Consider the following 17,605-nt stretch of genomic DNA (forward strand, 5'->3'; position numbering starts at 1 on the left):
TGTAATCGGTGAGAAATTGAAGTTGGGGCTTCCAATTATAAAGGAGGGTGCTTAAAGAAAAAAAAGCAGCAGCAACAAACCTGCGGTAGAAACAATCGCAGATAGCAGCGATCAGTCTTCGTTCTAATATTTTCTATCAGCGCCGCCGAGAGAGGCTGTAGAGGTAAAGCTATTGACGATGAGAGAGAGAGAGAGAGAGAGAGAGAGAGAGAGAGAGAGAAAGAGAGAGAGAGAGGAGAGAGATTATTACTACCTCTGTCCACCAAAAGTATACTATATTAAACTTATTACGAGTTTTAATAAACTGGTTGATAGATGTATCTTTAATGGATAAAGAATCACATCATATAGAATTGAGTGGTTGTGATTGAATTGAGTGTGGGATCATACAAAAATGAGTGTTTGTGATTAAAAAGATAAAGTGAGATCATGTTAAAAAAAAAAAAAGTAGTATACTATTTGTGAACACCAAATCAAGTAATTGTTATATATTATTGGTGGACGGAAGTAGTATTTTGTACGTAACATCCCAATTTTGATGCTCACTATGCATTGCGTAGGCGGACATACTAATATGTATATATATGGAGAGAGAGAGAGAGAGAGAGATAGAGCAAGGTGAAGGGTGTGTTGTACATGTTTCTGGGGCCAAAGTCAATGAGTAGAGGTGCACAAAGAAACGGCCATAAGGGATGGGCTTGCCTCGTTATCCCTCTTGAAGATACAATATCACCATAAACTCAAGACTTGAACACACCTTAAGAGTTAAGATGAAAAGGCAATCATATTCATAAATGGTTTCAAGCATTCAAACAAACAAAGACGAGTTCATTGTTTCATGGATCAAATCACCAATTTCAAGGATCATGTTGCAATAATAAGCCACTAATCTTTGGTGCATTCCTTAAAAGTGAAATGCAATGAATCCAATAAACACGATACGTGAATTGCACCAATAATCTTTCTCTATCCTTCTTTAAAAATTGAAAATATCTGACTAAGAACGAGATTAGGTAATCATAATCATTGTGACGTGCACAAACCAAACTACGCGGAAATGAAAGTCTAGTAAGTTCACTAAAACACAGCAGTAAATAGTAAATACAATAAACTGCTGCTTCGCCCTAGATGTTAGCACATATTTTAGCAAGTGTTAATACAAAGCATGCCCAGAAAAACATTGCTTACGCCTCAAATTTAGGTATGTTCAAAACATAACAATACATATTTCACGATCTGCTGCAACACATAGTTCACTTTTTTAGACCACAGCCAATTAAATACCAGTTATTTCATAGTATTTGCTTTGGGACAATGTGTAACATGTATTTTATGCTTGCAGTACAAACAAATTGTAGTCTATCATATAGTAAATACATAACAGCAAAAAGTACTGAAAGAACAAAGATTGAAATTTGATTTTATTCTCTTTCCTAAACCCTTATAATTGAAATAAGCAGTCTGCCCCTCCCACTAAAAGGCATTTTACTATTCAAGAGGTATTATTCCATAGGGGGTAGCAATGGCAGGAAAAGAACACATTGAATGACATAAAGATAATTCTGCCATACAAGTATCAAAAGGTTCGGAGCTGAGCAAGTGCAGAGTTACAAAACATGAAAAAACATCCGGACCAAATCAAAAGATACACAAATTGTCTTACCTCCAATTTATCAAATCTATACACATTCAGAGATAAATTATAAATATCCAGATATGCTAGACAAATATTCAAAGTGTAGGAGGGGAAGGTTGTTAGGAAGAACATTAGATGAAAGCATATAGTAAAAGGGGAAATTTCAGGATGTATATCCGGCAATGAAACGTTTAAAAAATTAGAAAGAAAATCTTGACTAACCTGTATAGGGTTGAAAGCATGTGCTTATGAACTATTACAACATTCTGTACTTCCACATCAAAATTAGATGTGAGGCATAGTAGTTTCTCTAACTAACAACACATATTTTGCACATCAGTCTAGCACACAAAGAAGTGAAAGAAAAACCGCCTCCACCTATACTACAATCATAATAAAACTTCAGCAACTGAATTGATGTCAGGACTTGATCAATGTGGCAAAAGTCAATAAGAGAATCTCCTGAGAAACTAACAAAACTGCAACGCGAGATATGGCCAACCTCAAGAATACAAAAAATATTGGCAATCTCTAAATAACTCTATATCCCTCCATGACAATCAATCTTTTGATGATCCAACAGAAAACACATCATCACTGGGGTTTTTGATTAGACTCAATGAGCAACGCGTTCAACATTATTTGAAGGGCAGCATCATAGACAACTTCGTCATAATGCATTCCATCAGATGTACAACGAAGGCCACAAAAGTCGCTTAACAAACCAATGTCGAGTTTTAAAAGGGGGCCGCCAGATTGGCGCAAGAGCTTGCTTCCAGTAAGCTCTTTATCATAAGAACTGCACATTGCAGCAGTCATCCTTTGCTTCTTCTCAGCAGTGTTCAACATCGATGTTATCAATGTTGGCATCCCAACCCAAAATAAATGCAGCAAGTGAGAGGGTTTAGGCTCGCTCACCACTCCACCACCAGCATCCAAACTCGAAGAAACTGGCAAAAGAGTCAACACACTATCCCTCAAAACGCGCAATGAAACACCAAACTCCGACACATTGTTCACGTGCAGCATATCCCACAAGCCCGCCCCCATCATCAAGATATCAGGGAAATCCTTACTTCCCTTATACCTCAGCGTCAACTCAGTCAAATTCGCAACATACGGAGCCCAAACAAAATCCAACTTCATCCCGATCTCCTCCACCATCACCGAGTAATCACTGTGCCTCTTGAACAAATCCCCTTTTATCCTCTCCACACCCTCCGATCCCATAACCAACTCCAACAAAGAAACAACCATCAACCTCGACTGTGAGTCCCCGGCAACAACCACCCACGATCCATTCAACAAATCCGACGCATCGGATTTCTTCAACTTCTGAAAATCACACTCATCAACCTCACCATTCTTAGTCCAATCCCACGACCTCTTACAACCATTTTCGTTATCATCAAAATTGGCACCAATATCATCACATTCCCCAACATCGCTATACACAACTCTATGAAGCAAAAGCACGCAGGAATCACGATACAAAGAAGCTGGGGTCGAAATTACCTCCGATGGCGAGAGGAAAGCGGAGATTGAAGGAAAATAGGGCGTCAGATGCACGCCGACGGCGAGGGTGATGAAGAGGGCGCAGCTGAAGAAGAGCATCTTGTTGCGGCTCAAATGCCAGCCCGCCATACCCATCGGCACAAAAAGAACTACGCAGGCCGCTAACAGTCCGAGCTGAACGGCCCCTAGCATTTCTCGCACTCAATGTGTTGGACGAAATGTCTCTGCCGCTTTCCACTTTTTTCTCACATTTGGGGATTTGGGATAGGTTGGAACAGCGAGAAGTTTCCTGCCAGAAAGAGGGGTTTGGAGAGTGATGGCGATGGACTAACAAATTGATAGCTGCAAAATTCTTAGCGCGATAACTTTGGAAGGAGGGTTTTTCAGGTGAATTTGGCGATGTGAGAAAATAGGAAGCGAGAGAAAGTGGGAGATTTGATGGCGGTTTAGGGAAGATGAAAATGAAGTTTAGAGAAGAGATGAGATGAGATGAGGGATAATTACGTAGCTTATAAGGGATAATATTAGCTTGATCGCGTCATTAATTTCTCCCGACGTAGAATTTAAGAGCATAATTATCACATTTTAATCATTTTTATGGCATTGGTTCTTAGATGGTGGCCCTCACCTGAGACACACCCATCTCCAATACATTGGATCTTAGCCCACGTCTAATTGAGTGTTTTTAGAGGTTGAAAAATGATTTAATTAATTGAATCCATTACTTAGGAGGTGATTGATATGATGGAATGGAACAAGGGTGGAATGAAATGGAAGTAGGAATGGAATGAGTGTAGGAAAGGAATGACAAACCTTAGGTGATTCTTATACTTTGTATGCACAAGGAATACCAAAGGAATGAAATTGTCATTCTTTGTTTAATTTAATTTCTATGATAATTCTAAAAAAAATCAATTCATATGATTGGTAGCTAGAAATAAAGTTTAGGAATTAAATGAAATTATTTTATTTTATTAAATTACCTTTTACATCACTTTAAAAGTATAAAAATTATAAATATAATTGAGTAGATAATAGTTTACTGATGTATTTCATGAAGAACATTTGCAAAAATTTAAATTAAAATGGTAATTTTGTGGATGTAATATATATATTAGACTATTGCTTATTTAAAGTTGATAATATTTTATTTTAAAAAATATACTCCCTCCGTCCCATTATTGAAGACACAATTTCCTTTTTGGGTTATCCCAATAATGAAGACACATTTCTTTTTTGGGAAAGAATTAGTCATTTAAGTACACTAATTAAATCATGGCTAATGAGAGTATAAATACTCAATTTTATCTCTCTCTCTCATTACTTCACGCTCTCTCTCTCTGCCATTACTCCCGAAACCCTAGCCCCTCAATTCAGTCTCCGCCGCTCTCACCTTCGATCTCATCAGTGTCTCCCTCCACCTTCGAACTCCGATACGCCGTCTCCCTTCACCCTCGATCGTCGATACGTCGCCCTCCCTTTCTCCCTCCACCCTCGATCCACCTCCATTAGCGCCGCCCTCCTCCGAGGTGAGTCCACTGTGTTTCCGCCTCCCGTTGTCTTCGAGAACCTCTAAATCTCGAAGTAGATGAGCCAAAAATTAGGTTGGGCTTCTTATTCGAACGGTGAATTCGTCCCCGATTCGGAGGACTTCGATCCGTTTGAATCTTTGCCTTCATTGCCGCTGCCGCCCCCTGGTTATATTGCTGAGTTTCACGGTGGATTCCAGTCGGAATCCGACGAGTCCTTGGGGTTTTCTTTGCCTCCATTCCCGCCGCCGCCCCCTGGTTATTCTTCTCAAATTGATGGCGGATTTCGAACTCCCTCGAAGGAGTCCTCCGGTGGTGCTTTGGAGAAGGTGTTGACGGTGAATGATACGCCCGTGTTGCCGATCCGACGGCCCATGATTCGACGTTACAGTCGCTGCCGACGCTCTCGCGATGAAGAAAGAGGAGTCCGATTTACTCCCTTTCTTATGCACTGAGAAAGGGGAGGACGTCCTCAGAGAGAGGGAGGAGGCGACTGTCGATGATGACACCCCAGAATGGTTGAGCGACTGTACTCCGGCGGTCCGACGGTTCCTCGAAATCTACTTACCGCCTGTGAAAAGGGTGAGATTGTTCTTATTGTACTTGTGTCCCTCATATTAATTGCCCATGTGTGTGGTGGTAGATGGATTGAAATGCTGAGATGATGATTCATGTGTAATATGGGCTGTGTGCTTTGATTTTATGTTATGGTTGTGATTCTTCGGCAAGATTGTGTGGGTGACTAAATATGGTGTGTGTTCTCTGTGTTTTTTTAGAGGGTTGTGTCCCCCCTGTGCGCGTGTATGTGTTGGTATGAGGGCTGTGTCCCCCATGTGCTCATGTATGTGTTGGTATGAGGGCTGTGACCCCCTGTAGAACCATAGAAAATGACTTCTCTACAGCCAACTCCACTTTACAAAATGATTTCTTCCAACTTTTAGGACAGCCAACTCCACTTTACAACTTAAGAACTATACAAAAGATTTTTTTACAAAATGATTTCTTCCCACTGTTTATACAACCAACTCCACTTTACAAAATAATTTACATACAAAAGATTTCTTTACAAAATGATTTCTTTACAAATTGGAGGCTACACCTAGAATGAACTAAATGGAGGCATCATCAATCAATTTCATTTGATTGAAGGCTGCCTCCATTGCATCAATTGCATCCTCTTCTTGTCCAATGTCATCTCTGCCTGCATCTTCTTGTCCAATGTCATCTCTGCCATCCTCTTGTAATCCCAACTGCTCCCTCAACTCTTCTATGCCATCCACATCTCCCTGCTCAATCAAGTATGCCAAACACTCTTCCACTAGCTCTTTAGGGACCTCTAATGCCATTGGAAAATTCCCCTGTCTTGCAAGCATCCCCTTCTTCATGTGTGAGATTTTATAACAATTCTGCCCTTTAACCTTCATTATCTCAGTGTAGCAGCCTTGAAGGCTCAAAAACACATTGTTTAAAGTCACTGCACTAAGCTCCTCAAATGATTTCTGCACTGCCTGCACTAGTTCAGTTTCATTTGAGCTAACTGCCTGCACTTGCAAGCTTTGAATAGCCCTAAACCAACCTAAATCATTGATTTTGGCGTCTGGACTATTTGGAGGTTGATGAATAATTCGAATATCAAATCCATTTGCACTTGCAGCTGCTCTAAAATCAGGATCATCATCTTTTATATGGGGCTTAGCATTATCTTGCTGTATGTATATAGTTTTGCTTGCAAATTGGGGCCACTTGGCCATGATTGCAGGTATAAGTTGTATATATAGAGAGTAAAAACTGAAATTATTGATCTTACACATGAACTAAAATGAGCTCAACATAATAAAACCAATCATCTTTGAGTTACAATGCATACATAGCTCCTGTGAACTCCATACCTTGTAGATGTACATGTCCTTCATCACTTGTTTAGTGATGGACTGAATTGGCTTCTCTTCTAAGGTTCCAGCCTCCCGGTTCTTTGATTTTCGCTTCGCTGGTACCATCTCAGTGAACGGAAAAATCCCTATCTTTCCATCGAATAATACATTTCCATCTTCATCAAATAACGGCCTACACACTGCACATAGGAACATAATCTTTTTGATGAACTTTTTACTTTTACATGTGCGGTGTGGGTCGATTTCTGCTGGAGTCAAGTAAAATTTGTGATTTACTTTGCTCATGTAGAACCACTTCTCATCAGCATGAATAACATTGTGCATGTTATTGAACTTGAGGACATTGCATATTCTGCCATACACAATTTGTTCTAGAGAGAACCGCAGCCGTAATAACTTGTTGGGGGCTGTTAAATCTGGTCGAATGGCACTAGAATGAGGTCTGATCAGCCCCTTTGATATCCATCTACCAACTGTGCTCTTTGAGCAGTTTATGCCGGTTGCAAGCCTTCGAATTGTACCCCTTTTGTGCAATTCAAGACTTGAAATGAGTTCCAAATCTATGTGCACTCTTTTCCTTCGACTCTTACTGATTTTTTTGCTTTGAACGGTGACCAACTGACCTTGTGCATGTTCCTCTTTTACAGCCTTCCACAAACGGGCGATAGAACTCCGACAGCATCCCCATTTCTCCATGGCTGCCTTGGCTGTCCCATAGTGAAGCATCCCATTTGATGAGTTTTGCAGAAGAAACAAAGCAATGGCTTGTCGTTCGGCCCCGCTGAGATCTTTCCTTCTTGTCATTCTCTTTTCTTTTTTTGGTGGAAGCAGTTTTTTTAGAAGAATTTGGGGCGAAATGCTGCCCAAATTTTGGTGTAGTAAGAATGTGCAAACACCCCCTTTTATAGGGTTGTAAACATAACTTTTGGTGGCAAATTTAATTGAAAAGTGGCGCCATTTTTTTCATGTTTAATTAATTGTGTTTTTCGGCTATTTGGAGGGAATTAGGCAGCGGCACATTTGGTGAAATGAACAAAAATGCTAATGGAGAAAAAAGGAATAAAAAAAATGTAGCAGAAATTAATTTAATTAGATTTTCGAATTTAAATTTTTTAAGTTTAAAATTTGAAGTCAAAAGTTAAAATAAAGGTCAAATAATTCATTAAACAATACCTAATCAAAATACTAATGGAGGTGGGCCATATCACTTTAACACCTAAACCACTACTCCTTAATCTCCGTGCCCAAATGAATTGTGTCTTAAATATTGGGACGGATGGAGTATATTTTTTATTGAAAAAATATTTTTTATATTTTGAATAATAATAATAATAATAATAATAATAATAATAATAATAATGTTGATGATGATGATGATGATGATGATGATGATGATGCATGTTTTATACATCAAAACTTAAATTTAGATGGTTTAAGAATGGAATGAAATGACTAATACCATGGTAGATGAAAGGAATGACCATTCTCATAGATGTAGGAATGGTAGTTCCAAATGGAAAGGTGATTCCAACGAAAAGAACATACCAAGCAAGGGAATGGAATGAAGGTAGGAATCACCATTCCATTCCCACCTCCATTCCATCATACCAATCACCTCCTTATTCATTGATTTGGGTAATGACTTAACCATTACCCTTACTTAAGGGTAACCCAATCACTTAATTTCTTTTTTTTTTTTTGATGAAATTACATTATTAAATAATACAAACCACACACACACACCCACCTAGTGGTTATTGTGGCCGAGAGTATTCGAACATGTGACCTCTTGGACAACAGGCAACCACCCCAACCACTAGGCCATCCCAAGGGGACATCAATTTTTTACCTCTCAAAATAGAGGGGAAACAAAAGAAAGAGAATCAATTGACTAATGATTCATTTCTATTGTTAAACTAAACAGTCAATAAAAGTAATGATTATTGTTACTATTCCAATTTTTTATTTGATTACATTCTCTTTCCATTCCTCTACTTGAACCAAACTAGCACTTAGAGTGAGTCTTAAATCCTCAATTCTACACTTTAATTATAAAATTCTAAATTTTCATTAAAATTAAAATTCCAACATTGCAATAAAAATAAAAATTATATAATTTAAATAATAAAAAATTTATATAATTGAAATTTTATTTTAAAATTTAAAATTTTATTAAAATTAAATATTCAATATTGCATCAATTAAAATAAAATGTAAAATTTTAAAATTAAAAATATTACAATAACTAAAAATTATGTAAAAAAACTAAAATAAATAAAAACCAAAAAAAAAACGATAAAAAAAGTTATTTACTCAACCCACCCACCGCCCCACTATCTCTTTCTTCCCCAAATTTTCCTCCCTCTGAAGTTTAGTTTCTCTGCAAATTTATTCCCCAATTTTCTTGCAACTGATTTCTTAAATAAATCAGATTTTCAATTTTTATTTTTTTTAAGAGGGCAAAATCGGCCATCGCCCCAGTTCGCCGGGGAGGTCTCCAGCGCCCGGGTCGACACGGCTGGAGACCTCCCCATTGGAGATGCTCTTATCTTCTAGATTTTGCAATTTATTTTGCGCTGTTGTTTGAGTTGAAGATCGGAGAATTGCGAGTAGTAGACTAGTAGTGTATCTTAAAAAATTTGCTAATACAGCTCCCAGTTAAACATAAAAAAATAAAAATGATTGCTAATATATATCGAATGCTATTTGAGCATTTGCTATTTCTACAGCTCACAATCATTTTTCTTATTCTTTTTGTTACAAATAATTAGAAGTTTACTACCTTGGGCGTCTGGGCTTACGGTGCATGCACAGATGCACTTTTCTAGCGGATATTAATCAAAGCCCAATTTCATTTTATCATATAATACATATGTACATAAGTAGTACTTCCAAACTTAAGTGTCACACTATAATTTAATTGTAACCATATATCAATTTATTTCATTCACTCCAACTTAAGCTATAATATACTTAGTAGAACGTCAGTATTTGGGTTGAGCCCATTTTAACTTGAAGAACAACACAGCTCATAATAGGGTCGAATAAAGCCTACTAGTGACATTTACCAAAACGTGAGATGTCAAGGGACGAGACTTTGAAAATATAGCATCTCCAATGGTAGAATCCTTTAGAGGGTTTTGCGGCGGGGGGGGGGGGGGGGGTGATCTCAATTATAGTTCTTGTTTCACAACAAGGGGCCTAATTAGAATTTTAATTTTTTATTTCTATTTCATTCTATTTTACCTCTTTAATTTAAAAATTCAACATCTTATTAAAAAAACTTCGATATTACATTAATTAAAATAACGTATAATATTTAAAATGAAATTGCAATAATTTAAAAATTATACCAATCCTCAACGTTTCATGACTTCCTCGAGCAATAAATATTGCACAACCAATTGTTGCGCATCCATCTTGGAGGTGTCCGCATTGAGAATTTTAAAATCGAGAGCTTTCCAATGACTAGTATAGCTAGAGAGTTTGATGCCTTTTGCGACGTGGTCTATTGTGTTGTAGTATTTCACTTTGTTCGCACCCGTCGAGGACTCCACCTACTTGTTCTTTCCTTTGTCTCGACTTGCCGCTTTTTGGCCTATAGGCCTCTCCGTTATGCTCGGCTCCTAGGATGTTGTCGTGTATGCCCCATCTGACCCCTTGGAGCGCTTCGACAAATGGACATCCTCGTCGGTGGACGCGAAACGTTGAGATTCGCGCATAATTTTTCAAGCTTTAAAATATTGGAATGGATCCCCATGGCTAGCGTAATAGCTCTCTTGTATTTGCTCAATGATTTGTTGATCAATCCCCCAAATGGTGTGGCACTTATCGTAGATTGACTCCCATAGCTTGACGTCATTTTGGACAAGTTGAAAGTGCAACTTTATCTGCTTGTTGTCGCGAGCAGGTGTGCCGGAAGACCGAGCTTTGTTGAACTTTCCGGTAGTCTCTCCATGATATGTTAATGCCTTTTGATCGGCACCTTTGATGGCATTGTGGGTAGCTTCCGCCCACGACGGGTACACGAGCTCAGTCTCCGCCATGATGTAGCCGGTGCATGACCTCATCGGTTTGGGGAGTGATGGAATCTCCGCAATATCATCATCTTGAACGAAACATGCTTCGTTCAAATTGATAGCTAGCGAAGGCATTCAAGGCTTGAGAGAAAAGCGAGAACCCCATCGAAGAAAAAGTGGGAATGCCCGAAAATTGATTTTGGTTTTTGAAAAAATCGTTGAACTGTGAGTCCATTTGGTGAAGAAGAAATTGAGAAAAATAAGGTGTAAAAAGATGGAAGAAGATGAAAGAATGAAGGAGTTGAGTTATTTTGGTATAAAATTGGTGTAGAAAGTTAAGATATATAGATGAATAAACAAAATAAAAAATAAAAAATTAATCTAACAAAGGACCGTTGCCAATGGTTAAAAGAATAATAATAATTCAAAATTCAGCCATTTTTTCAATATTTAAACTATTTTCGATTTTTTTTAATTGAGACACATGCCATTACCTATCTCACTAAGGTTGAACACAAAGGACGGTGTTGGGCATCGAGCCATTCCATGCAACAGCGGAGGAGCGGGGCTCGAGCTGGGCAGAAGAGCCCCCGCGGTGGATGCTCTAAGGGACAGATTGAAAGATAGATGATAAGTAAATTAGAACTCATGTACATATATCTCGTGTCCACTAAAATAGAGTTATCGTAAAATTCTTACGTAAGTCAGAACTCAACTACATACATCTTGTGCCAACTAAAATAGATATTCCGTATGATAATTGACAAGTATATACATGTCAGCACAGTGTATCTTAGTAGGTTAGCAGACGAATCGATATGAGGATTAGATTTGCGATATCGTTTCTCAATTCCAGTCGTCCACGTACCACTACAAGAATTTAGCTAATAGACAACAAATATTTAGTGTTGTCTATGTGGAAAACATCTGTTGTTGTCGTCGGTGTTGTCTATTCTGGGGCTCTCATAGACAACATATATTATTTGTTGTCTATTTTAACATAGACAACATTTAATCACCGTTGTCTATAATGTTATATACAATGGACCTAGCGGTTATAGACAACATATAATATCTATTGTCTATGTTATTATATACAACACGTAATGATTGTTGTCTGTTCTATGACAAAATTTAAAATATTTTTCTAGAATATTCAAATCCTTTATTTTGTAATATGTTATATGTGACAAAATTAAAATACTTAAACATCAAATAACCAAACAATACTAAAAAATAATTAATAAAAACTCGATTAATATCATAAAAGTCAAACATCTTGTTTGGTATTTCATCAAAAGACATTACATTCATAATTGTATCATCTCTAACTACGCCTTCATTTATCTACTAAAAAACCTCTAATACAATCTCCAACTTCCAATACAATCTCCAACCTTCAACATTCACCACCATTCATCCAACAAATTCAACCATCCAACCAGCTTCCATCTAAGGTAGCTTTGAGGTACGAAGCATCAGATGCAACCTCTCTGGAGTCACTTTGTCATAACAATTCCTGGCCATAAAATTATTCAATAAAATTAAGGAAATATTAGCTTCCCCGGATAACATCCGTTTAGTGTGATTTTTCACATTAGATCTAATCGAAGACAATAAATACATCCAATAAAGTAAAACAATTTAGAAGATAATATGTGCTCATCATAACTACAATCTTTCAGTCAAACAAGTAGAACCTTGCTTGAAGGTAATGATAAGGGATTAGTAGGCTTACAATAAAAACTTATATAACTTTATTAATAGTGAGTGCTCTGGTAAAATTACCTATCAAGCAACCGCCATCATCGCCAATTTTGGCATCTACAACATCAGTATCCTTTTCCAGGTTTTAGAGCATAACATCAACCTACACAATAGAAAATAGCAACAAATATATGAGAAGCCTTTTAGATCCGTGCTAATGACCAGCTATTCTTGAGGAACGAACAAAAGGAGAATATAGAGTGATAAGCATGTAGAGCCATCATAGTAATCCCCAATGAACAGGTCTAATAGACTATAAGAAATAGCAACCAAAATCAAGAAATTTGTAGTGTGAACGATTTCCATACAGCCTGATGGGCCTACAGTTTTTCCATCAGCGCTGCCCTTCATCCTGCTCTGAGATGGCAACTTGTAGTCTGATACTTCTTCTATAGCTTCGAAAATAGAGGTTCTGCTCGTCTACACCAGGATTTGAATTCATGTGATAAAGAAACTAGGATCAGTTGAACTTAACATGTTGCTGGAAAACCATCTTGAGAGATTTATAAAACAATTAAAGGCAAATGGTAACTAAAAGTAGAATGGGGCATCAACTAAGAATTCAACTGAAAAAAAAAAGTAATTTGTTTCCAAAGTTTCTGCTGCGCAGAAGCTTAATTGGGTGTCTCACTGCACAATGCCCATCTTAGAAAAATTACAAAGAACAAGGTACTTATCCAATAAAGCTATATGTCTATATCAATTTGTTTGCCAACTACTATTATTTCCTTCTTGATGAATGATGAGCAGCAAAATACTTCACCAGAATAATTGTGTTACTGTTAGAGACAAGGAGGTAGGCCTAGAACCCGCACTATCACAAGATGGAACAGACAGAAACATGTCTACATGAAAATAGTACGACAAGATGGATGCAATTATGGGGATTCAAGGGCAAAAATGAAATGAGAATCAAATTGAGCCACTTTTATAGCATCACTACAAAATTGAATAGTGTTGGACTCCATGGCAGCCTCCCCAATACTTGTGCAAAAGTGACAACCGCACATCGCAAATGTATCGAGCATGCACATTATACTTAATTGTGCATATAAGATCAAATTACGCTTATGACTTCTAGAAGTAGGTAATCTAGAACCCAAGCGACATTTGCATCTGTAAATATTCCAGCTTCACAACACAGCCTAAACTAGCAAGTTTGAGCTAGTAAGTCTTGCGTTCTTTCCATTTCAACATTGAAGTATAAATTAGTGATTCCCTCAACATCAATGGCCAAAATAGCAAGAAAATATATTAAAATCAGTAGAGTACAGACAAGCTGTAATCTGCGGGATAACACATTGTGCCAAATCAGTAAATGCTGGGGCAAAAACTGGCACACGACGTAAACTTACTTCTAAAGTATGGATTGAGACAGAAAAAAATCAAGCAACCATAAGAACACACCAAAATGGCTAAAACTAACGAATCAGAAACTAAGAGAAGTTTAAGTAAAACTAGGTCTGTACAGTGGATATGAGATCATTCAAACACAAAAAATGAACAATTGCACTCGAAATTAAAATTCGTACTGTTCAGAAACCCTAGATTCAGCAGAAAGAGAAATTCAATCACGAACAGAATTCCTAACAAACCAGAAAATATAAAATTACCTTTCCATTGCAGAATTTCAGCTAGCAGAAGTTGAAATTTGTCAGGAATTTCTCCTCTCTTTTTTAGTCAAACCCCTTAAGAGAAGTGAGAAATCTGAAACGCCCCAAAATAATATCTTGAACTGGAATGTAGAAGGTATTCCAGAACGAGGCCGTAGAATCTGTTGGAGTTAATGTGGGCAGAGCGCCAGATAGATCAGCAAGCCCAGCTCGTCCGGCAGGTAGCCGGCAACATCGCCATGTTAGAGAGAGGGAGATTTAGGTGGAGATGTAGTGGGTTATGGTAGAAGGGAGGCGGCGTCGTCAGGTTGGTGAAAGTGGAGGCGCCAGGATGAGAAAGTGGCAGCGACGGCGTGGGAAATGACCGGCGACGGCGTGGGTAAGGAGCGGCGACAGGCGGTTGTCTTCTAAATTGTAGACGTTAACTAGGGCTTTTCCTTTTATTTTTGTATTTTTGTTTTGCCAATTTTCGACTTTTCACCTTTTCTTTAATTAAATTACACAATTGTTTTAAAACTCTGTTGTCTAGTTATATAATATACAACAAAGTTTGAAAATACTTGTCTATATGTGTTAAATAAAGACAACGTATAAGGAAAACTCGTTGTGTATTGTGTTAATAAACAACGTCTATTAAGAACTATTGTCTAAGAGCTGTCATAGACAACAGATTTCAAATTTTGTTGTCTATAGCCTCATTTTTATATAGTTATAGACAACAGGTTTAGCCATTGATGTTGTCTATATAATAATTGACAACATATTTATAAATTTCTGTTGTCTATTTTATGTTGTCTATGTGCTTAATTCTTGTAGCACTGTCAATATTTCTCCTTGCAAATTTCTTTACAAACAAAACATATAGTATTTGTCTGTTTAGCAATCTTTCTACACTGACTCTCGTAACGTGTAATGTATATGCCAAAGATCTGATCAAAAGCTTGAGAGGGAAAATTATAAGGAAAGGAACATTTGGGGATAGCCTACCAATAGCCCTAATCTAATTATATTTTAATAAAATATACTCCCCCGTCCCACTCCAATAGGCTCGTTTTTCTTTTTGGAATGTCTTACTCTAATAGGCTCGTTTTTCATTTTAAGTAAAAATGTGTATTTAATTGGTGTGGACCACACCACTTTCCTACTAAAAAGTAAGTTTTCTTAAGCTCCGTGCCCAAAAGAAATGAGCCTATTGGAGTGGGACGGAGGGAGTAGTAGTTTGTTACTATCAGTCTCAGAATATTTGAATATACTTCATTGAACTAGGATTTTAGTAAAAAATAAAATTGAAAATGAAAATAGACTAATTTTTGTGGACATCCCAAAATGACAAAAAAAATACTAGTATTTTTTATGGACGAATGAAGTATTTAATTATTTAGACATTTTGTAAATTTTAATGAGTTTCCGTATTTAGCATGTTTTACTATTATATGGGTTTGAAACATAATTGAGTAGTAAAATTATTTTTGAAATGGATTGAAACATGTGCGGGTATATAAATTCTAAACGGTTCCTAACATTAATTGACTTGTCTAATTAAGTGAATTTTTATTTAATTTTTGACCCTTTATTATGTATTATATATGTTATTAATGTTTACTTTGTAATGTTCGGATTGGTATTGAGACAATAATCTATTATTGTAACAAGTTATATTTATAAATTGGGATAATTGCGTGAAAATACACAAACTTTGCCAAAAATTCATATTTAATGCGAAGTTAGGATTTTACATTTTAATACACCAACTTTTGTTGTTGTCCAAATTTGACACGACTTAATTCTTAAAAATTCAAAAAACAACCCCTTTTTGTAAATAATTATACAAAGACCCACTTATGTTATTATTTGGGACATTTAAACCAAAACAGGATATTTTCTTATGATGTTTTCTTTTAATCTTTGATCTGCGCCTAAAATGGTTTAAAAGAAAACATCATAAGAAAATATCTTGTTTTGATTTAAATGTCTCAAATTATAACATAAGTGGGTCTTTGTATAATTATTTATAAAAATGGGTTGTTTTTTAAATTTTTAAGAATTAAGTCGTGTCAAATTTGGACAATAACGAAAGTTGGTGTATTAAAATGTAAAATCCTAACTTCGCGTCAAATATGAATTTTTGGAAAAGTTTGTGTATTTAGGTGCAATTTTCGCTTATAAATTTTAATAAATCTAGGGAATTAGCGAGCATTATTGTTCGCATTTGAAATTATAACAAGTAATAAAACCAGTTTTGAATTGGGCTTGAGACGTATAGTGATTCATATATTTCGGACGGGTTTGAGTGACGGAACCATATTAGCCTCATCATTATAATTCATTATCGTGTTCTGTCATAATCAACGGTTTCAAATAATTAAACCCTAATTAAATAGTATAAAATTAATATTATAAAATTAATTTATACATTATAACATAATGTAATTCAACAATAAAAGTTGACCGGTTATAAACTAGTATAGGGAATAGGGATTATAATTACTAAATTTTACCTTATCTACCTAACTAAACACCGACAACTCTAATTGCGCTCATTAAACAGCAATTATGGAAGCTTTGGGGCTGTCGCCTCAGCCCATAAACAAATAATTGAATCACCCAAAATGGATAATATTAAGAAATTAGAAATTTCTACAGCAAGCAATCCCCACAGAAAATAGAAAGATGCAGCTATCACACACCCGCATCCCCAAATTTCATCACTCGTTGCAACACATGAAATGTACTACCCTATTTACCATCCAATTTTATATGTATATGTACTCGTACATAAATGTTGCTAGTATTTTATTTTTTTAATAGTGATACTATTCTTCTATAAATAATAATAATAATAATAATAATAATAATAATAATAATAATAATAATAATAATAATAATAATATCATCGATGAAGAAAGCATGTCATGTGAGGACAACCACAGAATGCTAAATAAAATAATTAAAAAATGAAATAGTAGTAATAATGTAGGAGTTTGGACAGCCCAATCCAACTGCAAAAAAGGGCGAAACGGTTATGGCTTGAGCTTGCCTTTGCCAGCTGTCTGCGGTTGGATGTCCACGTGTTCTGTCACCTTCTTCCTCTATTAAATTATCCTAGTATTTCTTTCTTATTTTTCATTAATTTTTATTTTTTCTTCCCAACATTTCAATCTCAATCTGATTAGTTATACAGACCGTTTTCGAAATAGTAATTTTAAAAAAGAAAACATAATATTTGGCCACTAGTTAAAACTAGTCATTTATTACGTGTAAAGATTGTTTTGCCCTTAATTAGGTGGACCGAAATTCGGATTTGTGTGCGAGTTAGGCATATATGGCACTATTAGTATCATATATGCCAATCGAAAAGAAAAAAAAATCTAAGTATATGACACTAATGACACTAATATAACCATAAGTACCATTGTGCAACACTACATAAAAGAGTATATGACACTAATATGGCTATAAGTACCATTCGTATGACGCTAATGACACTAATATGGCCATAAGTATAATTTGTGTAGCACTGAGTATATGACACTAATGACACTAATAGTGTCATGTGTGTCTAACCCGCACGCAAACCCGAATCTGGTCTGCCCTAATTAAGGGCAAAACAGTCCTAAAACGAAAAAAATGGTCA

The 17,605-nt window shown here is 36.3% G+C and overlaps 2 protein-coding genes and 1 long non-coding RNA gene across 5 annotated transcripts; all 3 read right to left on the minus strand.

Annotated features, from left to right (window-relative positions):
* Nucleotides 1-1,826: 1,826 nt before the first annotated feature.
* LOC131001623 (protein ALTERED XYLOGLUCAN 9) lies at nt 1,827-3,683 on the minus strand. The gene has a single exon (XM_057928161.1). The coding sequence runs from the start codon at nt 3,341-3,343 to the stop codon at nt 2,231-2,233; it is 1,113 nt and encodes a 370-aa protein (XP_057784144.1). The 5' UTR covers nt 3,344-3,683; the 3' UTR covers nt 1,827-2,230.
* A 2,106-nt stretch (nt 3,684-5,789) lies between these two features.
* On the minus strand, nt 5,790-7,376 carry LOC130998162 (uncharacterized). The gene is made up of 2 exons (XM_057923594.1): nt 6,570-7,376; nt 5,790-6,386 (listed from the first exon to the last, which is right to left on the minus strand). Exons 1-2 carry the CDS (start codon nt 7,374-7,376, stop codon nt 5,790-5,792), a joined length of 1,404 nt encoding a protein of 467 aa, XP_057779577.1.
* Nucleotides 7,377-11,821: 4,445 nt separating this feature from the next.
* Nucleotides 11,822-14,485, minus strand: LOC131001712 (uncharacterized). Of its 3 annotated transcripts, none has more exons than XR_009093991.1 (4): nt 13,972-14,485; nt 12,629-12,778; nt 12,380-12,461; nt 11,822-12,110 (listed from the first exon to the last, which is right to left on the minus strand). It is a non-coding gene; the product is annotated as an uncharacterized LOC131001712 (long non-coding RNA). The 3 variants fall into 3 exon arrangements; XR_009093989.1 differs by having other exon boundaries at nt 12,667-12,778; nt 13,972-14,484; XR_009093990.1 differs by lacking the exon at nt 12,629-12,778 and having other exon boundaries at nt 13,972-14,481.
* Between the last annotated feature and the right edge of the window lie 3,120 nt (nt 14,486-17,605).

Source organism: Salvia miltiorrhiza, chromosome 8, assembly GCF_028751815.1.
Source record: "Salvia miltiorrhiza cultivar Shanhuang (shh) chromosome 8, IMPLAD_Smil_shh, whole genome shotgun sequence".
In the NCBI taxonomy this organism is placed as follows: domain Eukaryota; kingdom Viridiplantae; phylum Streptophyta; class Magnoliopsida; order Lamiales; family Lamiaceae; genus Salvia; species Salvia miltiorrhiza.

Bases quoted from the DNA above. Each gene is read 5' to 3' on its own strand.
- LOC131001623 (XM_057928161.1), bottom strand. From the start codon at position 3,343: ATGCTAGGGGCCGTTCAGCTCGGACTGTTAGCGGCCTGCGTAGTTCTT.
- LOC130998162 (XM_057923594.1), bottom strand. From the start codon at position 7,376: ATGACAAGAAGGAAAGATCTCAGCGGGGCCGAACGACAAGCCATTGCT. The intron at 6,387-6,569 runs GTATGGAGTTCA...ATATACATACAG, and splicing joins AGGACATGTACATCTACAAG to CAAGATAATGCTAAGCCCCA.